At 46.4% G+C, this 27,310-nt stretch overlaps 2 protein-coding genes across 2 annotated transcripts; one reads left to right on the top strand and one right to left on the bottom strand.

Annotated features, from left to right (window-relative positions):
* The first annotated feature begins 1,197 nt into the window (after positions 1-1,197).
* ppox (protoporphyrinogen oxidase) lies at positions 1,198-9,792 on the top strand. The gene is made up of 14 exons (XM_072461169.1): positions 1,198-1,304; positions 1,389-1,470; positions 3,133-3,227; positions 3,563-3,697; positions 6,020-6,135; positions 6,221-6,353; positions 6,799-6,943; positions 7,026-7,219; positions 7,318-7,378; positions 7,441-7,559; positions 7,625-7,738; positions 7,814-7,963; positions 8,646-8,688; positions 9,003-9,792. The coding sequence occupies exons 3-14, from the start codon at positions 3,144-3,146 to the stop codon at positions 9,176-9,178; spliced, it is 1,470 nt and encodes a 489-aa protein (XP_072317270.1). The 5' UTR covers positions 1,198-1,304; positions 1,389-1,470; positions 3,133-3,143; the 3' UTR covers positions 9,179-9,792.
* Positions 9,793-10,723: 931 nt separating this feature from the next.
* On the bottom strand, positions 10,724-21,898 carry rbm42 (RNA binding motif protein 42). Its single transcript, XM_072461081.1, has 12 exons — positions 21,673-21,898; positions 20,590-20,646; positions 20,198-20,315; positions 19,712-19,781; positions 19,061-19,120; positions 17,843-17,970; positions 16,989-17,159; positions 15,362-15,490; positions 14,651-14,765; positions 14,393-14,490; positions 12,005-12,101; positions 10,724-10,883 (listed from the first exon to the last, which is right to left on the bottom strand). Exons 2-12 carry the CDS (start codon positions 20,643-20,645, stop codon positions 10,771-10,773), a joined length of 1,155 nt encoding a protein of 384 aa, XP_072317182.1. The 5' UTR covers position 20,646; positions 21,673-21,898; the 3' UTR covers positions 10,724-10,770.
* Between the last annotated feature and the right edge of the window lie 5,412 nt (positions 21,899-27,310).

Below are 27,310 nucleotides of genomic sequence, written 5' to 3'. Positions count from 1 at the left end.
GTAGGCGTAGTGCATTGCAACATACATGAGTACGTGATTCTGAAAGCTTAAAAATCAGAGGTTGTCCTGGGGAAAGTGGTGGAAACTCTGAGTGTAATCAGAGACAAAATATAATGTCTAACCTGGAGAACGTACCTGAACGTGATGTACTTTTTCACATCTTTTAGCCAGCGTTTAGTCAAAATAATTGACGTAAGAACCTATCAACCATGAAAGAAAGTTTAGCTGTAAACATGAATTAAAACGTCGCTCTAAGAAATGGATCTACTTAAGAAATATTGTGTCAACAACCTTGCTGTGTCCATGGCTTCTCCAGACTGCTTTCCTCTTCAGTGTGCTCATTGTAGACATGATGTAGTACACTGGGCCACATTATCTGCAAAGTCATTATTATACTGTGGATTATAATAAACACATTTATTGTTATGCACATATTGTACCTTGAGTTGTTCCTCGGTTTCAGCTTGTTGACAGTAATTGGTCCTTCACTTTTGCAGCCTGAATAAAAAAGGAGTCACCTTTCAATTGCAAATACATTCTACATCAAATAAGAAAAATGAACCAAAAGGTGAAAAAGTGAAAATGGAATAACTTGCCTCTCAGAGCTTCCTCCATAAGTTTTCAGAGACTTGTATCCTTTCCTCTCTCACTCCACTGGGGGGCGCTGTGCTCTTTCACCTCCCAGTTTCCGGCCCTAAAAATAATGGCCGTGGCTGCAGAGCCGCGGCGCGGTCAAATGGCCCAGCAGTTTCAGGAACCGTGGCACTGCCATATAGCCTCATGGCTAATCCTAACCCTAACCCTAACCCTAACCCTGACCCTAACCCTAACCCTGACCCTAACCTTAAGCCTGACCCTGACCTTTACCCGGCGCGGTCTAAAACGGCGCGGTCAAATAGCGCTGCAGTTTCAGGAGCCGCGGCACAAAATAACATGGCAGTTTCGGCCGCGCGCCGCGGCTCTGTAGACACTCCCAAAAATAAAAGCAAAAGAAAATACAGACATTTTTGTATTATTATTACGTTTGTCTTCTTATTTTGAATCGCTTTCGTCTTCTAAATCCACCCTGAATAAATTGAAAATAAATTATAAAGTGTGTCTTAAAAAAAAAAAAACGTTTCCGTGCTTGATTGCGCATGCGCAGTTTCCTGTCGGCAGTTACGCGTCTCATAAGAGCTCCATGGTCTCCTCCTGACCTGGTCAACACGCGACCGGAGCTCCGTGCACTCTACAACTGTCCTGTCCTGTCCTGGTCCTGTCCTGGTCCTGTCCTGGTCCTGTCCGCTGCCTGGCTCTGGACATGTGTAAGAATCAAGCATTTGCAGTTTTCTGTGTGATATAAGTGTGATATAATCTTGAATAATGTTTTCCTCTTTCCCCTAAAACAGCATTCTGAAACATGGAAGCTCCTGCACCTTCTCCCTGGTAGAGTTCAGACTGACCCAGGAGCCCAGGAGCCCAGGAGCCCAGGTACTGAGCCCCGAGGACGTGTTTTGTGAGTCAGGACGTTCAGCTGGTCATTACAAACCCCAGAGTTGTTGTCATAGTGCAGCTGACCTTACATCATGTTGATCCAACAGAAATGTGTTCAAACATGACTTTGCTGAAGTCAAGTATCAGACAAATGTGAAATGACCCACAAAAGTACAAAACTATCATCATACATTATTTGGAAGTTTAACAGCTTTTTCACACACTCGGCCTAACTCAATTAATAGGCAAATGTGTTTTATAATATCTTACTTATTTGAACTAGGACGGTGAATAATATCATTGTGTTGGCTGCAGCTTCCACATGATGCAGGAGTTAGCACAATAGCTACATATCATCTGTTGTCCTCAAGCAGGTTAAAACATGAAACATTCAGTTAAAGTGGCTTTTACTGTGTGATTTTGTACGATTTGTCAATTATTGGAGGCTGGAGCTCACCACGGGACTGACTGTAGCAGAGATGAACTATGTTTGTTCAGAAGTGTCTTATACTCTGAACAAATCAACACTCTCAGAAATCTCATCTCGCAGCATTGGTTTCGAGTGTTTCAACATCTGAGGTCCACGTCCAGGTGCACTGAGGGCCTTGTTGAGTGAGGGCCCCACGAGTTCTCTGCAGGCGAAGTAAAGGGGCACCTGGGCTCAGCTGGTCGTACTTAACGCTCTTCCTTTCATGAGCTTCGTCCGCGATGACGATGTTCTAAGGCTTGGACTCTAAGTGATGGTGTGACAGTCTGATCTGCTTCAGAACCTGGTCGTGATGGCAGGTGTGATGGCAGGTGTGATGGCAGGTGTAACGGCAGGTGTAACGGCAGGTGTAACGGCCCCATCTCAGGGCAGGAGCTCAGAATCTCCTCCACAGTTCTCCTGGGCGCAGTCGGCAGCTTGGGAGTTCTGAAATCATTAAGTGCTGGGAAATACTGTTTTACGATGTACATTTTGTCCATTTTCATTTTAATCAGCTCTTGTTACTTTTCTTATATAATTATATACACAATATTCAAAGTCTTTTTTAAGGACGTTTTATTGGACAGAACAGTGTTGCGTGAAATGGAAATGAGACGTTGCAGCAAATTGTTGGAGCTTGAATGGAACTGTCCACGTGGCAGTTTGTGAGGTCTGTGTCTGAGAGAGCGGAGCTAATCTGATGGAGCAGACACAGGCTCAGGGAGTGGCCGGCACGCCCGCACAACACCCGCACAGCACCCGCACAGCACCCGCACAGCACCCGCACAGCACCCGCACAGCACCCGCACAGCACCCGCACAACACCCGCACAGCACCCGCACAGCACCCGCACAGCACCCGCACAGCACCCGCACAACACCCGCACAACACCCGCACAGCACCCGCACAGCACCCGCACAGCACCCGCACAGCACCCGCACAACACCCGCACAGCACCCGCACAGCACCCGCACAGCACCCGCACAGCACCCGCACAGCACCCGCACAGCACCCGCACAGCGCACAACACCCGCGCACAACACCCGCACTGTGTGTGTGTGTGTGTGTGTCTGTGTGTGTGTGTGTGTGTGTGTGTGTGTGTGTCTGTGTGTGTCTGTGTGTGTGTGTGTGTGTGTGTGTGTGTGTCTGTGTGTGTGTGTGTGTCAGTCACAGTCTGCTGTGTGTGTCCTCAGCTCATGACGTGATGAGGACAGTGGCTGTCCTGGGGGGGGGCATCGGGGGTCTGGCTGCAGCCCACTACCTCAGCAGAAGTGCCCCGGCCGCTAAGGTAAGAGTCAGTGGTACTTCAGAAGAAGTACGGGTACTTGTGTACTTTATGTTTCTGTACTTGACTTCAGTAGTTTGGGAGTAGCATCTGTACTTTGTGTTTTCAACCGGTTGAAATGGCTGAGGAGTTTGTTTTCTTACACGTTTATGATGAAATGGCTTTGAACAAACAAAATTGCGCCGTATGAATGAACAATTTATTCCGCAGCGAGTATTTCAGACTGAACTAACAGGATATTTTGCTCTTTTATGTATTTTGAAACTTTCCGGCCACATCTGGAGGATTCTGAGTGTGACAGGGTGTGACAGGGTGTGACAGGGTCTGGGCTGTTGCAGGTGGTTCTGTTGGAGCAGAGCGGCAGGTTTGGGGGCTGGCTCTGGTCCAGCAGGAGATCTGATGGGGCCGTGTTTGAGCTGGGGCCCCGAGGAGTGCGGCCGGTGGGGCCAGTGGGACGAAACACACTCAACCTGGTGAGTAGACCACAAACTTTCCACTGAAACATGGACGGTACCATCTCCATGGAGACGAGCGGGTAGAGCTGCCACGGTTAATCAGAATAATCATGACTTGTTAATTATTAAAATGATTGTCATTGTATTTTAATAATCATAGTTGTTATCTGGACTATAAAGACTCACGCACTGATCATAAAGAAGGTGGTATTATTAAATCAATATAAAAATAGAGTAAACTAGTTCTAATTTTCACCCATAATACACTTTATTTCATTAATATTCTCTTGAAGTCTTCAGACACCACCTTAATCAATCATTTCTTTGAACAGTTGACTACTAATTAAATAATCGTTTAATAGTTGCAGTCCTATAAATGACCACTAGAAAGATGAAATAGTGTACATCTGAGGGCTAAAGAAAGGTGAGGCCCCTTCTGTCGGTCAGGAGCCGGGCTCCACGAGCGTTCTGGTTTCAGTTGCTCCCAATCTGGAAAATGAACTGGAACGGTTATTATAAGATACAAAACGCCTCAGATCGGCCACTTTTGCCACTTTATGACACCGTCAATTTACTATAGATGACTTTCCAAAACCATTTACACGTGTGGGGAGGAGGGGTGAGAGAGTGCATGTGGTGTTTTTGTAGCTGAATGTAGTGACGGGCAAAGTGAAGCCTCATGAAACATTTGAACCAAATGTTTCCAGGCTTCGAAACACTTCTTCAGAGGGACATCTAGTGGTGTATTGTAGTACTACCACATCCACAGTGCTTCAAACCACAGTCTGTGCTCTACAGTTGCCAATGAAATAACTTAAAGGCGCAATGGGCGATTTTTCGGTGATTTGAGAACTCGGGTGGAAGTGGACATGCCCCTCCCCCGTGCACATGCCCCTCCCCCGTGCACATGCCCCTCCCCCGTGCACATGCCCCTCCCCTGTGTGGACTGATACAACACAAGTGCGTTTGTTTATTAGCGCGACGGATCACATCGCATCGCTCGTCTCACGTAGATTTCCCTCTTCTTCTGAGTCAGCTCGAACTGTCTTTCTCTGTCTTCATTTTGTCCCGTACACTGATAAGATAAGATAATCCTTTATTGTGAGGGAACTATATTATGATAGATCAATGCGCTTGGACACGCGGAAACGTGGGACAAGCCTCACGCGGCTGCAGGTGAGCGGTAGGTGCGTTTTATGATTGACACGTGGCAGGACTAATTGCAGTCCACGCCACCAGGAAATAAGACTCAGATTTGGGCCAAAAAAAATCGTCCATTCAACCTTTAACATTTAGGTTTTATGTATTATTGAGGCATTTGTGTTTCTAGAATAATATGAATATAACAAATAAATATTTGATAAAGGCGAGGAACTGTTTCACATTTGAGGTTTTATTTTTTTCTTCCTTCTGTGGAGGGATGCAGTCTATTCCTTTGTGCTTTTTTCTCTTACCTTAGAAAAGCAGCAAAATCTGAGATGGAAGTAGTCCCACTCAAACGGAGCTCACCGCTGCACAGATGAAACCGTGTGTGACGGCTTTAATATCTCGTACTGTGAAGTGTCGTGTGAGGAACCCTCAACATGAGTCTGACGAGCAAACACCGTTTTTAAACTTTGAGGGAGCAGGAGGAGACTTTGTAGAGTCATAGGTTTGAGACATAGTCATAGGTAGGTTTCTTGGTTCATTTAAAGCCCATGTGAAACACCCATGAAACCGCAGAGTCACGTGACAAGCTTTGAATCATCTTTCGATGTTTCGATGGTGAAACAATGGCCCCAAGAAGGAGAAAAACTAAAGCCTGAAACTTTAGTCAGGACAACTGGCCTCATATTTTATGTTGCTTATTCTAATTTGTTGCGGTTCTTTGCTGAAACTTCTACTCTGTAGAAGTACTGCACAGTAGCTGTGTACTAGTAACTCCATGGATTCCATTCAGGAGTATTTATTACTGCACGGTACGATTAAGTGGGTCTTCATCTCTGACAGACGGCTGCAAAAACTAACCACGCGCATTCTTAAATTCTTCTTTGAAAACCTGTTTTAATTGTGTGAGAAACAAATACAGTAAATGCATTTGGAGAATTATGTAAAAAACAACAACATTTTGTCGACAGGGGGAGATGGCCCCCCCTTTACAGAACCTACTGCTTATTTGACACTTAAAGTACATAATGCGAGCGCTCTGCTCAGGAGCGAGCAGCTTCTGCAGGGCCAAATCTCAAACCAAAAGTCCATCCCAAACATTGCAGTGTAAATGCCAAAATGCCTATTTTAGAATTGTCCCAATTCTCCCTGGAAGTGATTGTACAATTCAGTTCTGTGTAACGTGCTGTGCAGGTGGAGGAGCTGGGTCTGGAGCACGAAGTTCTTCCAGTGACTTACAGCCACGTGGCATCTCAGAGCCGCTTCCTGTTTGTGCGGGGCCAGCTGTGGAAGATGCCCGCGGGCCTGAGGTGAGGATTCATCTCCAGGCATCATCCCAGCAATAATGCCAGAAGTGATATTAACATGAGCATTTCCTCCGCTCGGTCTTCACAGCGGGCTCCTGAAAACCACCCCTCCGTTCTCCAGACCTCTCCTGCCTCAGCTGCTCAAAGAGGTGTTCGTGCCCAAAGGAAAAGAGGATGATGAGAGCCTGCACTCGTTTGTCAGCAGGAGGTTTAGCGCTGAGGTATGAGCTTCAAACCTTCCCCCGCCCCACTCGGCCCTTTTACTCCACTCTGCAATGCCCACAACATATGCTATATTTGTGGACGCTCTGTGGTAACCAAGGATACCACCAGCATTCTCACCAGTCAGTGACTCTAGTTCATTTAGAACCAGCTCTGACAACGGTGCAGCTCACTCCAGTTTGTATTAGACGACTGACCACGGTCTAACTCCATACATGTGTCCACCCGTTTGGACATCATTATAATGGGGCACTATGGGGTTCTATGGGGTACTATGGGGTTCTATGGGGTTCTATGGGGTTCTATGGGGTACTATGGGGTTCTATGGGGTTCTATGGGGTTCTATGGGGTTCTATGGGGTTCTATGGGGTTCTATGGGGTACAGTAGGGTAGAGGAGAAGAGGGAGGTGTCCCTGGGGCTTGACTTTCCGCTGTTGTGTGCAGCTGGCGGACATTGCGGTGGACAGCCTGTGCCGGGGTGTGTTTGCCGGAGACTGTCGGAGGCTGAGTGTTGGCGCATGTTTCCCCGACCTGCTCCGGGCCGAGCGCCGCCGAGGTTCTGTGCTGCTGGGAATGCTCCTCGGGTCAGGTCTGTGCCACTCAGCCTCATTTAGGCTCCACCTCATTCTGCTTGTGTAGGCACTCGCTTCACCTGGGTGTTTCTGCTGCAGGAGCTAAGCCTGAGGTGGCCCCGGGGCCCCTGGCACAAAGGGCCCAGAGGGAGCACTGGGCTCAGTGGTCTCTGCGCAGGGGGCTGGAGTCTCTCCCTGAGGCTCTGGTCCAAAGTTTGGAGCAGAACATTGGTGTGGAGCTGCATGCACAGGCTCCTGTCAAGGGCCTGGAGCCCACCGACTCCGGCTGGAGAGTGAGTCACCTCAGCACAGTCTTATTACACCCGTGTCTCCTGTAGGACACCCGTGTCTCCTGTAGGACACCACAGTCTCATGTCTGCGTCTCCTGCAGATCCGCTCTGAGGCTGGGATGATCTCTGCTGACCACATTGTCTCTGCTCTCCCAGCTACAGGTCAGTGGACACCACACTGGCTCCTGTCCCACAGTGAGTAACATGTCCTGTTGTGTCCTCAGCTCTGAGTCAGCTCTTGCCCCCCTCCTGCCAGCCTCTGGTCAGTCTGCTCCAGCAACTGCCTTACGTGACTGTGGCTGTGGTCAGTCTGGAGTACTCGGGCTGTGTGCTGCCTGTCCAGGTACTCTCCCACTCTGTCTCTCTCAAAAAATAAAAGGCTCTAGTCTGATTTGTGTCCTCTGTCAGGGCTTTGGACACCTGCTGCCCTCTTCAGAGGACCCCGGGGTGCTGGGTGTGGTCTATGACTCTGAGTTCTTCCCTCAACACAACAGCCCTGACAAAGAGAGTACCCGACTCACTGTGAGTACTCAGAGTAGCCGCTGCTCAGTCACATGCACACAAGATGTCTGCTTAACTCGTGCTGTGACGTTGTAGGTGATGATGGGTGGGGCCTGGTTCCAGGAGGTCTTTGGGGATCCGGATCGAGTGAAGCCAGACCACCTTCTGTCCACAGCTGTGTCTGCGGTCAGCAGACACCTGGGGGTTAGTCAGAACCCCGTGTGGAGCAACGTGGCACTGCATCGGGTACGCAAACATCAACACAAGCTGCTGTCTCAGAACTCGCTTTAGCCTAACAGTGTTGAAGTGCTGGAGAGGTCAAAAGGTCAGGTCGTCACCAGTTTAGGTCTTTTGGGAACTTTTTCAATCTATTTTTATTTATTGAACTTATATTTAACCAGGAACGTCCCACTGAGATTTAGGTCATTTTCACACACTAGAGCGCCCCCTGGAGCATCAGTGTGCACTAGAGTTTCTTACTTCTCCCCAAACTCCGCCCAAGAACGTGAGAGGCTTCAGCTGACTGACTTATTTCCATGACAACGTGCTTCAAGCTAAAAGAGCTGCTCAGATGCACACGCTCACGGCCTCTGGTGCTGCACACGCTGGTCTTCTGGTAAATGCACCCAGTGGGCGATGCGTGCTTTACCTGCTGTGCTGACATAAAGTGGTCCAAGCGTTTTTGCTCTCACCGTGGACTATGCAGTAACGTTTAGGTCTGCCACTTCCTGCGCGCTGGATACGCGCGTAGCTGGGACATGCGGTTGTGAGCTCCCGCCTCATAACCCGAGCGTCACTCGCAGGCTGTTGCTCTGTGGGTGAGACACATTACACACACTCGCTGGGTGGCTGTACTCACCTCATTCCACCACAACTGCAGGTTAAAAGTGATGTTTGAGTCAAACTGACGCATGTGTGTCCTTCACAGGACTGCATCCCTCAGTACCACCAGGGACACACTCGCAGAGTGGGTAAGTTGTCTCACTCTCCTCACCTCTCCTCCTGTGCTCCTCTTCATGCTCATCACAAAGTTCACTAAAGTGATTTCAGTCAGAGTAGTTGCGTAAATGAATAATCCTCAAGTAAAAGTACAAAGTAGTGGTCAAAGAAATTAATCGAGTAAAAGTTTGATTATAATTTGAAGTGTAAAGTTTTGTCCTTCCAAATACATTAATAATGCACAAAATCTGGCATTTTGGAAAAAAGGAGCAAAAACTAAACTCACCCCTAACCCTCTCCTTTCCTCACACGCTCCTCCTCCTCCCTCATGTATTTGCCTTTACAGAGCTCATGCGTGGGTTCATAAGCGACACCAAGCTGCCCCTGTCCCTGGTTGGCTCCTCCTACGACGGCGTCTCTGTGAATGATGTCATCTTTAGTGGACGCACTGCTGTAGACATGTTGCTTGCAGCCATGGATCTTAAACCTGTCACTAGTGTTTTGGAGTTCACAAACTCTTGAGAATTAGTCTGCTGCTCAATCCCAGTGGAGCCAATCAACCTAACGAAGCAGACAGACTTACTTTGGTCTATTCAAGCAGATTTACGGACTATTGTTTTTTAAAATGTGCACATAGAAGCACTTTGTGTCTTTGTTCTTTTCTCTTTTTACAACCGTTAACAACAGTTTGATTTCTTGGGCTTTTTCTGCTGCTGTGACTCTTTGGCCAATCAGATTCAAATGTTTGTCATGACGTTCCGCCTTTTCCCGACGAGACAAGAGTGACGCAAACATCAATCTTGCGTGAGCCAGGTTCAGCTTTCTAAAGGTCTGATTTTGTGCCAGTTTTCTGCTTTTTTTTGGCTCACTCTGCTTTGCTCAAGCAACTCTCATTCTGATTGGTCAGAGGTCCCATGGTACTGCCTGTGATTGGTGGCAGAATTAGCGGTACGCCATTGACTTAAAGCGGCGGCCATGTTTCAAAACTGGAGCTTGCTCGAAGTGAAATGAACACAAATATTGCACAGTGCTTTTGTAAACTTCATTTGCATGTAAAGTGTAATGAGTTAATGCAGTACTGGTTTCAAATGATTGTAGAGAATTGTACTGTTGAAATAAAGATATGGATGTATGAATTATATTTTTTGAAAGTATTGTATCCTCTTTCCTTGTCAGTTTAAAAAGGTTTAGCTCAAAGGCACAATAACCAGACGACCAGAACTCTTCCTAAACCTGGCCGTCCAGCCAAACTGAACCATCGTGGGAGAGCCTTGGTGAGACGGGTAAAAGAAGAACCCAAAAATCACTGGCTGAGCTCCAGAGATGCAGTCGGAGATGGGAGAAAGTTCCACAAGGTCAACTATCTCTGCAGCCCTCCACCAGTCGGTGCGGCAGAGTGGCCCGACCGAAGCCTCTCCTCAGTGCAAGACATATGAAAGCATAGTTTTCCAAAAACACATGAAGGACTCCCAGACTAGAAGAAATATGGTTCTCCGTCTGATGAGACCAAGATGGAACCTTTTAGGTTTGATTCTAAGCAGTACGTGTGGAGAAAACCAGGCATTGCTCATCACGGCAACATTCTATGGCAGTTACTCCCCTGAGCATGGGGGTCTTTAACGGGGTCAGAGTACTTTCGTACCCACTGGATGTAAAAATAAATTGCCATTTTGTGATATATTCACCCCCTGTGATTTTTGCCTTTTCATTACTTAAAATATCAAAATTGTCCAAATGAAAACGATCTAAACTAAAGTGGGTTTATTAATGTATTTATTTGTCTATGGGAGTTTTTGTTTATAGGAGATCTTCTGCTGGGGGTGTTTTTCAGACTTCCTATAAGCGATGTGAGCTGTTCTTTTCTTCTGTATCTACCTCTGGATCTTCCTGCGTTGCACCAATGAAATTTCCCCATGTGGGACAATAAAGGAATATCTTATCTTAATTATTTACTGTAAAAGGTACAGCTGGAGTAAAAGGGCACAAACATGAAGCTTTTTCTAATGGACCAGAATAAGAATAAAAGCAAAACCAGGATTTCTTTGACCTTTTATTTACCTAAAAACATTTACTGTCACATCAGAACAAAAAATAATCTCATCTAAACTACAACATTATCGGAGCCCCAGTTTTTTCTTCTCCTTTTGCTTCTTACGGACCACTTCCATGTTCCGGTCCTTCCACATACTCTTCCTCAGTTTGATGGGACGGCTGCCCACATACTTCCCTGCAAGGGCAGAAGAGGGCGTCAGAGGTCACAACAGGGGGTGCAGGGTAGGGCTGTGCTCAATATCAATATGATGGAATTCTTGGCAATACGTGTATTGATAGAGATACTTATCGTGATACACTAAAGACTACAGTTACACTTTTGAACCTACAGAGTCTGAGGAGCTGAACATGTGACTTCATCATAGGACAGTTATATTCTGATATTGAGGACAGTGTGAACATGACTTTCTAATGCATTTTGTTATTCTACTAAATCAACTTTAACACCGGTTTTAAGGGATATCGTCATCAGGACACGTATCGTATCAAGTTCGCTGTATCAGGATTCGTACCGTGGACCCTGTATCGGGATATGTATTGTATCGAGAGGTACTAGTGCAGGGGCCCATACCACAGGGACCACGAGCACTCAAACAGCAGCCCAGAGAACCACGGCTCAATCCCAACTCTCATGATTTAATTTAACCTTCTCCAGCCGCTCTCACCTGGTCTTTCATTTTGAAGATGGAGTATTTGCATGACAAAACTCCAAACCAACCCAGACAAGAAATGTGTGTTTTTTATTGCTCAAGGTTTCCATGTCCCGTCTCTTCTGCTGACACGGGAAAATAGGACTTTAGCTTTTGTGCTGGATTATTGGATATCAAGTGAAGACTTTTATTGCAATCATCTAAAGAGCAGTTGGGTTTTGTAAAGCTTTGAGGAGGATCCAGAACCCTTCAGATGAGAAGAACGGGTTGTCAATACGGTTTACTGTCATATTCATTTTAGAAGTCTGGAGAACAATCACAAGAACATACTTTTGGTGATCTTAAATGTATAAGTATACAATGCAAAGGAAACTATGTGAAAATAAAAGATTGTGTTTGTGTCCAAATCGTTTGGAATCATTGCAGAGACAACCTCAGACTAACATCTACAGAATATCAGAAAAGTATGAGACCACGGTTTACGCTCGAGTCTGTTACATTTTAGATGTTTTAACGCTCTTTTGGATAAATGCTATAAACCTTTTGTGAAGGAAAAAGGTATTCCTACAAAAAGCACCTTTCTGTAGATAAATGAAATGGATTTGCTTTGTTTGTGGCTGTGGTGAGGCTCAGATGACACACTCACCGTTCATCTCTCTCATGGCCCTCACGTAGTCGTTTGGGTCTTTAAAGCTCACAAAACCATAGCCCTTGGTCTTTCCTGTCCGCTTGTCCCGGACCACCTGAAAGCAAAGACGTGGGGGGTTTGGTTACTTGGTCAATGGAGTCTTAGTCGACAAATCAAATCAAATCAAATCAATTTATTTTTGTAAGGCCCAAAATCACAACAACAGTTGCCTCTGAGGGCCACAGGGAGAAATGAATCAACAATGTCTGTGGTGGCGATGGAGTCAGACAATGTCTGTGGTGGCGATGGAGTCAGACAATGTCTGTGGTGGCGAGGGACGATGTCCCAGGGTCCTCTGTCCTTAGACTCTCCTTCTCGGCCAGGAAAAACTACAAAAAAAACCTCTTTGGGAAAAAAGCGTAGAAACCTGGAGGAGTTCCAGTGAAGGAGAGATCCGACTCTCACAGACGGACAGACGGACACGAGGAGACTGGAGCTGGACCCACTCTTCAGGCAGACAAAATCTTTCATCATTTTACTTATGATTTGATTAAGATTAAGGATTTATATGGATAACAGAAGTTTGGCTATAGACGTCGCCATTAAAAGTTGCCAGGTGGTTGAGTGGTTAAGGTGGCAGCACATATGCCAGGCTCCATGTACAGCCGGACGCAGCCTCATGAGATCGAATCCTGGCTCTGACAATATCCTGCAATATTTATCCCATTTGTAGTAGTCAGCCCTCTAAAAAGAAAATACAAATCACTAACATTCATGACCTTGAGCTACACCGCTTCTTATAATGCGCGGGAAGTGCTGAGGGCTGCAATGTATCCTAGTGTGTGAGGTCACAAAATAGAAGTATCAAAATTAAATGCAGTGAGCTACAGTAATAACAATGTGTAGACATTGTTCAGATTCCCTGCACAAAGCTTTAAGGCTGCTGCTGCTGCTCGTATCTCGGGGTCAAGCCTGTGGCTTTTAGGCGGCGTATTCAATAAGCGGTGCCATTCCCAGATTGTATACAGTTTTCCATCTGCTTCTCCGCTGAGGCCACAGCTCAGCTCCATGCGCAGCTCTCATTGGTTATCTGCTGCATGTCCCGCCCCCTGTGTGTTTCATTCATGTGTGTGCGCAGCAGCGTGCGTTTGCTGTGGTTGGGATTACAGAACGAGATATTCGCACTGTTTCAAAACTAAAAGGAATGAGAGAAAAACATGTTTATCTGCACTAAATAAGTAACGTTAGGCTTCAACAAGCCCTGACTGTACGATCGATGCAGCAAGACCACTGACTAACAACACCTGAGCATTAACAGCAAAAAGCACGAAATGAACGGAAAGTGTTTTACATCCCATAAGCATTCAGCCAGGCTTTATTTCATGACAATTTGCCTCTAAACAGGTGAACTAATGCGTCTCTAGATTTAATATTGTGAATTACTGTACACATTTCTGTTGAATTATTTCAGAAACAACATAAAACATGAGGCCAGTTGCCCTGACAAAAGTTTCAGGCTTTAGTTTTTCTGTCCAGTGTCCAGTGCAGCCCACAGACAGGGGGCGCTGGAGAACAGAACTGAGAGGCTCGACTGACAAACACTGACACAGGATTTGGACAGAAGTCATCAGCAGCATGAGAACAACAGGTTAAACAACTGTGCCACAAGTGTTCTTAGAATAAACAATGACCCCATTTGAATCGTGGAGAGAAGAATGTGATCAAAGGTGCACTATGTCACTTTGTGTGGAGTGTGGAGGCTGGACAGATGTGTAATCTACAGTCATGTTTACCCTGAGCTGTATGGTTTGTATATAAGATCTGCAGTGGTCAGAAGGATAGAACAAGTGGGATTGTAGAAAAAAAGATTCAGTTAGAAAAACAAGACATTCTCAATCTGTGGATCTAGTCTGAGAACAAGTACTTTATCCTTCACCATTGTATCCTCTTCTTTGTATCCTAACAGCCCTGGGCTATCAACATCCAATTGTAAGCTGGCTGCATCAGAATGACCTTCTCCCGCCCCATGGCTTCATACACTATTGTACACGACCAGTGAGTTGAACCTTAAACCTCCATTTCTCCAAAAAAGAAGTAATTTCAAGACCAGAGACCTCGCCGACCTCCCCCATTCCCCTGCTTTAAAAAATAATAATAACACAAATGTAAATATCACCCACTGGGCATAGTCACAAAATAAACTAAAAACTGAGTGGTCTATAGGGCGGGCAGGCGTGGAGGGACCCTTGGAACTGGGCGGGATCGAGGGGCATCACACTTCTCGCACCTGTGATCTCATATACATCAATAATCAAAACAGAGTATTTGTAAACCCTTATTCATGTAAACCTGAGTGGGGTCTTATTTTCTACTCTGAGGAGCACATGAAGGCCCCAGGACACAGACCTTTGCTTTGAGGAAGGACGGGTATCGGCTGAACGCTCTGGCCAGGATGTCATCGTTCACCTCGTTTCCCAGGTCTCCACAGAAGATCCGGAAATCATCTGAAAACATGAGCACAGACGGGTCAGCACTGCACACACCACCTTACACACTATTCCAGTCTCTTTTTATTGCCAGTTGGAGAGGACCAATCAGAGGAGAATATAATTTGTTAGGCGGGGCCTAGCTCGTGCTTTTATACCGTTTGTCCTCAGACTGTACCTGAGTCCCACTCCAGCAGCGAGGCGTCCTCCCACGACGTTCCTGCGGCTGTGCGGATACACTTCCTCATTTTGTCACTCTTTGACTTCTTCTTGTCCTCAGAAACACTCTCCACCTGCACCACAGGAGACGGGGTCAGACTCAGGGGAGGGATGGCTGGGGCCTCCCCCGCTGTGGGAGGGCCGGGGCTTCCCCCAGCCTCCCGCAGTAGTAGGAGGGCCGCGGCCCTCCTACTACTGCGGAGGCCAAACATTAGGGGCCGGAGCCGCATACATTGGTCTGGCACTTTGAGGCCCCCTGCTGGCCGAGGCCCTGCTCCTATAAGACAACCTTACCCACAGGTCTAAATATTTATTTGTGGATCTATTTCAAAACGATGTGTAAGCATGGAATATTCTGAATTAGACACATGTATAATTGACTTTTTTCCCCTTCCATCATCTTTTTATATATCTGATTATATTGGTCCTTTCATTATGAAATAAAACTGGGACAGTTTTCGCTGTCTGAATATGTCCACAACAAGATCCATAACCAAACCCATTCATGCCAAATGGAAAGGAAACTGTATGTGAGATTGTCTTCCAAGTGTGTGTCATCTCGAGATCTTGCAAGATCTCAAAGACATCTTTTTTAAGCTTTACATTGTGTTTTTGTCAATAAAACATTTCAATTTCATGTGAATTATATGAATGACTGGATGAGACGTACCTCGATGTGGGCGGGCTCGGGCTCTGGTCTTCTCACTTTGCTGCCGCTCTCCTCAGGGTCCTTCTTGTTCAGGAGTCCTGCAGCCATGACAGCAGCCTGCTGCTCAGCCACACGCGCCGCCAGCTCCTCCTGAATAGACCAGTTACACACACACAGTTACACACACACACACAGTCACACACAGTCACACACAGTCACACACACACACACAGTCACAGTCACACACACACACAGTCACACACAGTCACACACACACACACACAGTCACACACACACAGTCACACACACAGTCACACACAGTCACACACACACAGTCACACACACACAGTCACACACAGTCACACACACACAGTCACACACACACAGTCACACACACACAGTCACACACACACAGTCACACACACAGTCACACACACACAGTCACACACACACAGTCACACACACACAGTCACACACACACAGTCACACACACACAGTCACACACACACAGTCACACACACACAGTCACACACACACAGTCACACACACACAGTCACACACACAGTCACACACACACAGTCACACACACAGTCACACACACAGTCACACACACAGTCACACACACACAGTCACACACACACAGTCACACACACACAGTCACACACACACAGTCACACACACACAGTCACACACACAGTCACACACACACAGTCACACACACAGTCACACACACACACAGTCACACACACACAGTCACACACACACACAGTCACACACACACACAGTCACACACACACAGTCACACACACACACAGTCACACACACACAGTCACACACACACAGTCACACACACAGTCACACACACACACAGTCACACACACACAGTCACACACACAGTCACACACACAGTCACACACACAGTCACACACAGTCACACACAGTCACACACAGTCACAGTCACACACACACAGTCACACACACACAGTCACACACACAGTCACACACACAGTCACACACACACAGTCACACACAGTCACACACACAGTCACACACACACATTCACACACAGTCACACACAGTCACACACACAGTCACACACAGTCACACACACAGTCACACACACACAGTCACACACACACACACACACACACAGTCACACACACACAGTCACACAGTCACACACACAGTCACACACACAGTCACACACACAGTCACACACAGTCACACACACAGTCACACACACACAGTCACACACACACAGTCACACACACACACACAGTCACACACACACAGTCACACACACAGTCACACACACAGTCACACACAGTCACACACAGTCTCACACACACAGTCACACACAGTCACACACACAGTCACACACACAGTCACACACACACAGTCACACACACAGTCACACACAGTCACACACACAGTCACACACAGTCACACACACACAGTCACACACACAGTCACACACAGTCACAGTCACACGCAGTCACACACACACACAGTCACACACACACAGTCACACACACACATTCACACACACACACATTCACACACACAGTCACACACACAGTCACACACACAGTCACACACACAGTCACACACACAGTCACACACAGTAGTAAAGGTGTGAGTGCTGTACCATGCGCGCCTGCCTCTGTGTGCGCTCCGGCTTCCGCGCGATGGTGGCAGGAGGGGCCGAGTACACTGTGGGTGCTGCCTGGATCACAGGGGTGCTGTTGGTGACCACAGGAGACACGCTGGACTCACTCACAGGTGCCATCATGTCCATCATGTCCCTCATGTCCCCCACCTGAGGACACACAGGACTGCACATCACACACATGGAACCTCCAGCCAGCCACAGTGCAGTGTAAAACTGTTTCTAGTGTAGATTTATTTGAAGTATGATTATTTTTTGTATGTTGTTGAACAGGGTTCATACAGGTCTTCCATGTCTTCACCATAACCTTTCCATAACTGTTTTCAAATAGTAATTATTCACTTTTATTAGCTTATTGAGACTGTACACAACTGTTGGAGATACTTTTTTTGAACTGGCCACAGGCGTTGCTTATGTAGAAATGTAAATGTCCAACATTTTCCACAACCTTTCCAGGACCTGGAAATTGGATTCCCATTTTCCATGACTTTTCCAGGTTTTTCATGACTGCATTGACCCTGATACGTATATACCGTAGTGGTCATGAGCCAAATAAAGAAATAAAGTCAAATGTTTGTGGCACGACTATTCAGAGATAAAACATTTTCACAATTGCTGAGTGACAGCACAGCCAAGGGGTTATTATAAATCATTATTGTAGGCCTCCTTTGGACCAGAGATGGAATAACTGAACATAGTTAACAGTAGAATGGTTAGTCCAACACTTAAAACTGGTCCTAAATTTGTATTATTGTAAAAAGAAGAGTTAGACAAAGAAATGTGCTTCTGGTGTTGGGTTTGATGGTATAAAGAGTACTGTGTGTTGGTCTTACCCCAGCGCTGACGCTCATGTGCTGGATGGGCTGCGACACCTGCACCTGGCTCTGGAGAGGAGGGGGCACCATCATGGGGGGCGGAGGAGGGGGGCGGGGCAGGGGTGGGGCCATGGGGAGGCGTGTGCCTACAACATAATCAATTTATTAGGCTAATGCCGCGCTCATGAGCATGAGCACTCTGTTTCTGTGACTCAGTATTTTGAGCAGAAAGTTAAGACACATTCTGTAAATTTTAGTTTTTACTAATGTTCCAACATTGTTCCCTCAACAAAAACATACCTGGAGTTGTATTTAGCTTTGTTTGATGAATCCTGCTTAGTAAAAGGAAAAAATCGTACTTCATAAGAAGCAAGACGTTTGTTCGTGTACCTCGGGCCTCAAGCTTGTTCTCGACACATCAGCTGAGCAGAACTTTGGCAGGGCTGTCCGTCAACTAGGCTCTGATTAAACATATCAACTGTCTCATAATAATCTCCATAGCAACAGCGTGGAAACACTTGTTGGGGATCACGGGGGGCGGGGTCTAGAGGAGTTTGGCTGCAGTGCTTCTGCCAAAAACAAACTTTGTTCTTGTTCTCACAGCCCTAGGTACACGGTCAAACATATTGCTTCTTATGAAGTATGAATTGGCCTTAAGTCCTCTCACTCTAAGCCTCAAAATAAAACCCACACAAAAAAAAAAACCATACTGATCTGAATTTTCCCAGATGTGTTATAGATGCAGCTCCAATATCTTCTACGCCGTTTTTAAGTCTGTTATGACTCAACACCAGACCCGTTCTGAGCATTTCTGCCTCAAATCTTGTTCATTATAACCAACTACGTGATTAAGCTATGTTTATTTATCTCCCCTTTGTAATTCCCTATGCTGCCCATAGATGGAGCTCCAACTAAATTCTTGACATGGGAAATACCTGACTAATATGTGTGCTTGACACATTATTTTTACTTCTGAAACATGAAATGCCAAAGTGCAAGAATACAAATAATAAAACTCCATGTAGGTTTCCTTTGTTGTGAAGTCTATTTTGGTTTCCACCAATCAAGCGCTCCTGACGTCACAACTCTTATTAGTCATGCTGCTTCTCATTTCTCCCACTTGAGCAAACCACTTTGTGCAGTGTTCAGGTGCAGAGTCGTATTTACGAGTTCTCCAACACTACATGAAAGGGTATAACACACACAAAGAGCCAGAGAACACAGCGGTGTACTCACCAGGCCTCTGCAGGATGTGGGGCACGAAGGCTGGACGCATCATGGGAGGAGGGGCCCGCACTGACCACAGCACAGAATTAAGCAGAACACGGGTTATGTACAGTCATGATGCTTAGACCCTCACGACCATCAACAAACAACTCATTTAGAAGGTTCATTATGTAACTTTTCTGTTACATACTTTGCACATTATTGCATTAAACTTATCTCCATGGAGGCCAGATTTGTGAAGAGGCGAGCCTGCTTCCAGTAGAAATACATGTTTTCAAGGCGTTTATGAGTAATAAACACCAGTGTCGGGAACAATGGCATTTAAGTAGAACGTCATTACTGTGTTATTTTTTATCAGTAACAAGCAAACTACAAACTAAATACTCTTTCCTCTGCCATAACGTCATCAATGTTACTGTAACATGGCTTACTTGACTCTGGGTTGCAGCAGTGGTGATTGATCAGGCAGAGCACTACTCTCATTCAGAGAAGCTGCAAAGACAGACAGCGCTCCAAAAAATCTGGCCCCATTGAAAATAGATTTAAATAGCCCTGGTGTAAAGTGCATAGAATGTGTCAACAGTGAGATGTGTTACGGGAAACTGACACAACATCAGCTTTGTTTAAACTACAACTTATGTGCAGTTTCAGACGGTTTACCTGGAGTCACAAAGGTGGGTCCTGGGGGTCCTACGTAGCCTGCGGCCCGAGCGTCGAGCGTCTGCTGGACCTGCACAAATCACACTCTGCTCAGGCCTCCTCACATGTCAACACAAGAGGACGTACACATTGTCTTTCTGATAGCTTGTCCCAAATGCACTCCTACGCTTAAAGACTTCTAAACAACACATTTAATAAGGGGTGGCTGGATTTACTCAGCACCCTACAAATAATCTCTACTCATCATCTTTGAACCAAGACTGCTCTTGTGTGCACCGAAATCTACTTCCTGTACTTTTCATAATATCTTTAAACTTTTCTTCACAAATTTCTAATAGACAAGTGTAAAACTATAATTCATATTTACAACAGGTTTTGTCCCACCAAATATCAAATGTCCAAATGAGAAATAAAACCTGTCATACGAAAAAGAAAAGAGTAATGATTGTAGAGTAATAAGCCCTGAGCAGGAAGTGCAGAACTGACCTGTTGGTATGTGTTGGTGCCGATGATTGGCCGGACCATGGGGACAGCCAGGGCCATGGGCACCTCCATCACCGCAGGGCCTCCTGACACCGGGCCCCCCAGAACCTCCTGCTCAAAGCTACAACCACAGGTGCAAGTCAGCAATGCACATATTATCACACCAAGAACATGGATAACAGAACGACAGGACATGTTTGTCGTTCGATCCCGTTCTAAACAACACATAGTAGACAGAGGTGAGCTACAACATGCAATGAAGTAAGGCTGCACAGTATACTGCAATTTCAACTTCAATCCATATGACAGGTTAGACTAAACATTTCACTAAAATGCAGTGAACACAATTACATTTTAGATTTGTCCATGTCCATGTGCAGTATGAGTTTACTCACAGGGCCATCTCAGCCTCCATCTCCTTCAGGCGCTCCTCGCCCAGCATCCCTGCCATCCTGGAGGAAACAAAGCAAGTCCTTACTACAGTCTAGGGTTGTCACAATACGAACATTTTAAACTCCACGTCAGGGTTTTTAAGAAAATAGCTCGATACTCAAGCAATTTTGATACCACAATTTTCAACCATTTTAACACATACAAGTTGCGAGGACCAACCTTTTTGTTCCTACACACTGCACACCGTCTCTCTACAATAGAACAGATGCTCTGACAATAAAATGTTCAAAATTCAGGAGGAATGGGAAGAAACTGGAGGCAAAGGGGAAATGCCATAATGCATACTAATTAAAAGCTTGCTTGTCTATTATAAAAACGATTTGTGCTATAACCTGGTACAAGGCATCCACATATAAAAGTATACCATATGTAATATATATGTAATAAATCAGCTGATAAAGTGAATAATATTCTGGAAATATTTGTGTAGTAAAACCTAAAAATCTGAATTTCGCCTTGATAAAAAAATTGTCATATGCACAAACTCAAAATCTCCTTGCAGAATGTCACTCTGAATATGCTTTAAAAACTACCAGTATTTAAAACCCTGGTCACTTCAGCAGGTCTGCAAATTTTAGTCCAGTAAAAAATAAAAAGTACAGATACCTGCTCTCAAATGTAGTGAAGTAAAAGTAATGGTATGCTCAGTATGATGCAGGGATACCAACATTCTAAATATCTTGTTTTTATGATTGTTCGTCGTTGTATGTTGCACCGAATCACCAAGGCAAGTTCCTATGTTTTCTGAATATTGTTCATTGATAATGGCAATGAACATTTTCTGATTCTTAGGTACAGTACTTTAATTTCCTACATCGAGATTTGTAAGCTTTTGCCACATTGCCCTGCATATTTTCAGACCACTAACCAATGCATGTCTTTGGTGGACCAGATCTAAAATGCTATTAGACAAGGGACCAGAAAAGACCCTAAAGACCCATTCACCAGACTAGCATTTAGCACGCACGCAGAGACACAACACCGTGACAAATGACACGGGTTTGGTTGAAATCCAGACCACGTACCTGGCACAAGTTTAAACGTGGACGAGCCACAGACGTGCTAGCAGTTAGCTTCAGTTAGCTATCGCTCACTAAATAACCCGCGGCTCTCCTCAAATCCACACAGGTGATAAATATGTAAACCAGGTGGAATTCTGTAAGATCTCAAGTATAGAGAAAAGTCTCAGATTGAAAAGCAAAGCTGGTGAGAAGAGCAGTTATCCGCGGTTTAGCATAGCAGCTTGTTGACATCAGACATCTTTGATTTTCTTTTCTTTGAGTTGTAAAATTGGCTGCGAACAGCTTGAGCGCGCTACCGCCACCTACAGGCAGGAGGGCACTTTTATCACTACCGCCACCTACAGGCAGGAGGGCACTTTTATCACTACCGCCACCTACAGGCAGGAGGGCACTTTTATCACTACCGCCGTCTTGGACTCTGGTGTCTGTTTTACCTGTAATTATAAGTAGAAACAAGCTCTGCACAGAGGAAGTTAAATATAAATGAGTTTAGCTGGTGTCCGGAGGGATGGTCTGACCGACACGAGTTTTACCATTTATTAGGTTTTGACCATTCTCTTTTGAAAGCTGAATTCTAAAGCTAAATTCACTAAAAATGACCCTGAGGGGAAGGAGTGGTCAGCAGCAGTAACAGTGTGAGGGGGAGTGGAGTGGTCAGCAGCAGTAACAGTGTGAGGGGGAGTGGAGTGGTCAGCAGCAGTAACAGTGTGAGGGGGAGTGGAGTGGTCAGCAGCAGTAACAGTGTGAGGGGGAGTGGTCAGCAGCAGTAACAGTGTGAGGGGGGAGTGGAGTGGTCAGCAGCAGTAACAGTGTGAGGGGGAGTGGAGTGGTCAGCAGCAGTAACAGTGTGAGGGGGAGTGGTCAGCAGCAGTAACAGTGTGAGGGGGAGTGGAGTGGTCAGCAGCAGTAACAGTGTGAGGGGGAGTGGAGTGGTCAGCAGCAGTAACAGTGTGAGGGGGAGTGGAGTGGTCAGCAGCGTAACAGTGTGAGGGGGAGTGGAGTGGTCAGCAGCAGTAACAGTGTGAGGGGGGAGTGGAGTGGTCAGCAGCAGTAACAGTGTGAGGGGGAGTGGTCAGCAGCAGTAACAGTGTGAGGGGGAGTGGAGTGGTCAGCAGCAGTAACAGTGTGAGGGGGAGTGGTCAGCAGCAGTAACAGTGTGAGGGGGAGTGGAGTGGTCAGCAGCAGTAACAGTGTGAGGGGGAGTGGTCAGCAGCAGTAACAGTGTGAGGGGGAGTGGTCAGCAGCAGTAACAGTGTGAGGGGGGAGTGGAGTGGTCAGCAGCAGTAATAGTGTGAGGGGGAGTGGAGTGGTCAGCAGCAGTAACAGTGTGAGGGGGAGTGGTCAGCAGCAGTAACAGTGTGAGGGGGAGTGGAGTGGTCAGCAGCAGTAACAGTGTGAGGGGGAGTGGAGTGGTCAGCAGCAGTAACAGTGTGAGGGGGAGTGGAGTGGTCAGCAGCGTAACAGTGTGAGGGGGAGTGGAGTGGTCAGCAGCAGTAACAGTGTGAGGGGGGAGTGGAGTGGTCAGCAGTAGTAACAGTGTGAGGGGGAGTGGTCAGCAGCAGTAACAGTGTGAGGGGGAGTGGAGTGGTCAGCAGCAGTAACAGTGTGAGGGGGAGTGGTCAGCAGCAGTAACAGTGTGAGGGGGAGTGGAGTGGTCAGCAGCAGTAACAGTGTGAGGGGGAGTGGAGTGGTCAGCAGCAGTAACAGTGTGAGGGGGAGTGGAGTGGTCAGCAGCAGTAACAGTGTGAGGGGGAGTGGTCAGCAGCAGTAACAGTGTGAGGGGGAGTGGAGTGGTCAGCAGCAGTAACAGTGTGAGGGGGAGTGGAGTGGTCAGCAGCAGTAACAGTGTGAGGGGGAGTGGTCAGCAGCAGTAACAGTGTGAGGGGGGAGTGGAGTGGTCAGCAGCAGTAACAGTGTGAGGGGGAGTGGAGTGGTCAGCAGCAGTAACAGTGTGAGGGGGAGTGGTCAGCAGCAGTAACAGTGTGAGGGGGAGTGGAGTGGTCAGCAGCAGTAACAGTGTGAGGGGGAGTGGAGTGGTCAGCAGCAGTAACAGTGTGAGGGGGAGTGGAGTGGTCAGCAGCAGTAACAGTGTGAGGGGGGAGTGGAGTGGTCAGCAGCAGTAACAGTGTGAGGGGGAGTGGTCAGCAGCAGTAACAGTGTGAGGGGGAGTGGAGTGGTCAGCAGCAGTAACAGTGTGAGGGGGAGTGGTCAGCAGCAGTAACAGTGTGAGGGGGAGTGGAGTGGTCAGCAGCAGTAACAGTGTGAGGGGGAGTGGAGTGGTCAGCAGCAGTAACAGTGTGAGGGGGAGTGGAGTGGTCAGCAGCAGTAACAGTGTGAGGGGGAGTGGAGTGGTCAGCAGCAGTAACAGTGTGAGGGGGGAGTGGAGTGGTCAGCAGCAGTAACAGTGTGAGGGGGAGTGGTCAGCAGCAGTAACAGTGTGAGGGGGAGTGGAGTGGTCAGCAGCAGTAACAGTGTGAGGGGGAGTGGTCAGCAGCAGTAACAGTGTGAGGGGGAGTGGAGTGGTCAGCAGCAGTAACAGTGTGAGGGGGAGTGGAGTGGTCAGCAGCAGTAACAGTGTGAGGGGGAGTGGAGTGGTCAGCAGCAGTAACAGTGTGAGGGGGGAGTGGAGTGGTCAGCAGCAGTAACAGTGTGAGGGGGAGTGGTCAGCAGCAGTAACAGTGTGAGGGGGAGTGGAGTGGTCAGCAGCAGTAACAGTGTGAGGGGGAGTGGAGTGGTCAGCAGCAGTAACAGTGTGAGGGGGAGTGGTCAGCAGCAGTAACAGTGTGAGGGGGAGTGGAGTGGTCAGCAGCAGTAACAGTGTGAGGGGGAGTGGAGTGGTCAGCAGCAGTAACAGTGTGAGGGGGAGTGGAGTGGTCAGCAGCAGTAACAGTGTGAGGGGGAGTGGTCAGCAGCAGTAACAGTGTGAGGGGGAGTGGTCAGCAGCAGTAACAGTGTGAGGGGGAGTGGAGTGGTCAGCAGCAGTAACAGTGTGAGGGGGAGTGGAGTGGTCAGCAGCAGTAACAGTGTGAGGGGGAGTGGAGTGGTCAGCAGCAGTAACAGTGTGAGGGGGAGTGGTCAGCAGCAGTAACAGTGTGAGGGGGGAGTGGAGTGGTCAGCAGCAGTAACAGTGTGAGTAGCTGCTTTAATATACATTTTATAGAGAGTCAAAATCCCCACAAACAAACTTCTGTGGGGAATTCAACAACTACAAGAGCAAACAAAGACTATGGCATAAAGTATATATATTGTACCAAATACAAAGACATGGAGGAGAATAAAGTGGTCCAGAAGCACAATTTGGTTTAAATATCTAAGTATGCAGCTTCCAGCTAAACACTACTGCGCCGCCTGTTGTATTTTAATATCATTTGTTTACTTTTCTGAGGTAACGCCTTTATTTAACCAGGTTACTCCCACTAAGATTAGGAATCTAATCTGTAACTCGACTTGAGTTAGTTCATATTAATTCACTAAGAACGTTTTAAATAACTTTCACATGACGTCATCAGCTGTGAAGCTCTGTTACTCCAATTAGAATTTAATCTGAGCTTTGTGCAAACATAATCCGATCATAAAGAGCTGACTTGAAACTACAACAGGCGACAGCTTCTCATGCTATTTGCAATTATTACATAGTTTTGTGGGTTAGAAGCTGTGTTTTTTGTTTTATAAGATCTTAAAATATATTCATATCCACTATGCATTCTAACCATCCATTAAAGCGAGTCATTTTAATCTCATGGCTAAATTCTTGTAGATAAATTATTTCACTTCTGTTTATTTATACTGACAAGACAATGAACAGTTGAACAGCAAATTCTACCTCAGAATTTTTTTAGTTTTAATTCAGCAAAAATAAATGGAATTGAATAGAATGTTGTGGTGTCACATGAACACAAACTATAAGCTCCTGAACAGTGATTGAAGAGTTACTGTAAATTCGTGGCCACTTGTAGCGTCTGTTTGATAGTCCCACAGCAGAGATCCTGTGTCCACGCTCAGACCCACTTACCATTAGGCAGCCGGCCCATTTTGCCTTCAGCCCCCAAACTGGAAGAGCCCTCATTCAGACGCGCTTCCCGACCACCACTGGCACAAAGCACTGAAACACGTATTCTCTCAGTGTCACAGTAAATGATGTGTGTTTTAAATAAATAAAAAGACCAAAGTACTTTCTGATAGTCAAATATATTTTTTATCTGTCCAAGCAATCTCCCCCACTGGTATTAGAATGGAATAGTCCATGAGTGCATACTGAGTGTGGAGGGACCCACCAAGGCTGCCCTAGTTTCAGAGATAACTTCATGTAAGACTGGTGGGGATGTGCCCAGTGTTGAGCAGGGTACAGTCCCCACAGCAGAGTACAGTCCCCACAGCAGAGTACAGTCCCCACAGCAGGGTAGTGTCCCCACAGCAGAGTACAGTCCCCACAGCAGGGTACAGTCCCCACAGCAGGGTACAGTCCCCACAGCAGAGTACAGTCCCCACAGCAGGGTACAGTCCCCACAGCAGGGTACAGTCCCCACAGCAGGGTACAGTCCCCACAGCAGAGTACAGTCCCCACAGCAGGGTACAGTCCCCACAGCAGGGTACAGTCCCCACAGCAGAGTACAGTCCCCACAGCAGAGTACAGTCCCCACAGCAGGGTACAGTCCCCACAGCAGAGTACAGTCCCCACAGCAGGGTACAGTCCCCACAGCAGGGTACAGTCCCCACAGCAGAGTACAGTCCCCACAGCAGAGTACAGTCCCCACAGCAGAGTACAGTCCCCACAGCAGGGTACAGTCCCCACACGGCAGATCAGCAAGAGTCTATGCAGCAAACCCATTCCTCTTTTTATTTTCTTCCAAAGTGCAGTGTACAGACAGGGTACAGACAGGGTACAGACAGGGTACACGCACGAGCAGGCGCTTGTAAGTAACTATACACGGAGCTCGCAGCTTCCTATGCAGCAGTTTCATATGTGCTTTATAAACATATGAAATCAACATGGTGGATTCATTTAAAAGAGCGAGGCAAAGAGGTTTGAGGTTACGGGGTCATATCAATAGAACTTCAGATCAATTTTTTTATTTTATTTATCATTTATTTATTATTTATTTTTGACATTTTAAATACTAAAATATGTATCTGGGACTATTTTGAGGTAGTACCCTACACCTTTAAATTTTAGCTTAAAAATAGCACCTTTTAAATGTATTAAAGATAAAAGGTCTTTCTTTAGAGAAATTCTCTACAATTCTAAAACTACTATTTAGATACAATTGCATTTGAACATGTCAATGTCAAATAAATATGGGAAGGAGTGTCTGGAATGCCTGCCAATGTGGTCCGATAAATTTGGATTTGGCTAGGTGTTTTTTTATTTTTATTTTTAATTAATTCATTTTATTGTATTTCTGTTTCTGTATTTTTTAATGATTTTAATGCATTTTTCCTGCTGTGTGAAGCACTTTGAAATGTGCTCTACAAATAAACTTGCCTTGCCTAGAACTGTGGCTGGGTTTTAGTTTACCTACTGCAAATATTGAGGTCAATGCATAACAGTACTTATGTGCTTCTTTAGACACCGGCACATACTTTACACCACTCCATCATTCCCACACAGTCACTTCTCTGTGTTGTAACTTCATTTTTCTGT

This window comes from Eucyclogobius newberryi, unplaced genomic scaffold, assembly GCF_026437365.1.
Source record: "Eucyclogobius newberryi isolate DKJ021-1_F unplaced genomic scaffold, fEucNew1.0.hap1 SCAF_3, whole genome shotgun sequence".
Classification (NCBI taxonomy): Eukaryota; Metazoa; Chordata; class Actinopteri; order Gobiiformes; family Gobiidae; genus Eucyclogobius; species Eucyclogobius newberryi.
The sequence above is the reverse complement of the archived record's forward strand: the minus strand, read 5'-3'. Positions and strand labels throughout refer to the sequence as shown.

Excerpts from the sequence above, each read along its gene's own strand:
- rbm42 (XM_072461081.1), bottom strand. The coding sequence starts at position 20,645 with ATGGCAGGGATGCTGGGCGAGGAGCGCCTGAAGGAGATGGAGGCTGAG. Across the intron at positions 19,782-20,197 it reads GCACCAACACATACCAACAG|GTCCAGCAGACGCTCGACGC; the intron begins GTCAGTTCTGCA and ends TGATTTGTGCAG. Across the intron at positions 14,491-14,650 it reads GCTGCTGGAGTGGGACTCAG|ATGATTTCCGGATCTTCTGT; the intron begins GTACAGTCTGAG and ends TCATGTTTTCAG.
- ppox (XM_072461169.1), top strand. The coding sequence starts at position 3,144 with ATGAGGACAGTGGCTGTCCTGGGGGGGGGCATCGGGGGTCTGGCTGCA. Across the intron at positions 3,698-6,019 it reads GACGAAACACACTCAACCTG|GTGGAGGAGCTGGGTCTGGA; the intron begins GTGAGTAGACCA and ends CGTGCTGTGCAG. Across the intron at positions 6,136-6,220 it reads AAGATGCCCGCGGGCCTGAG|CGGGCTCCTGAAAACCACCC; the intron begins GTGAGGATTCAT and ends CGGTCTTCACAG.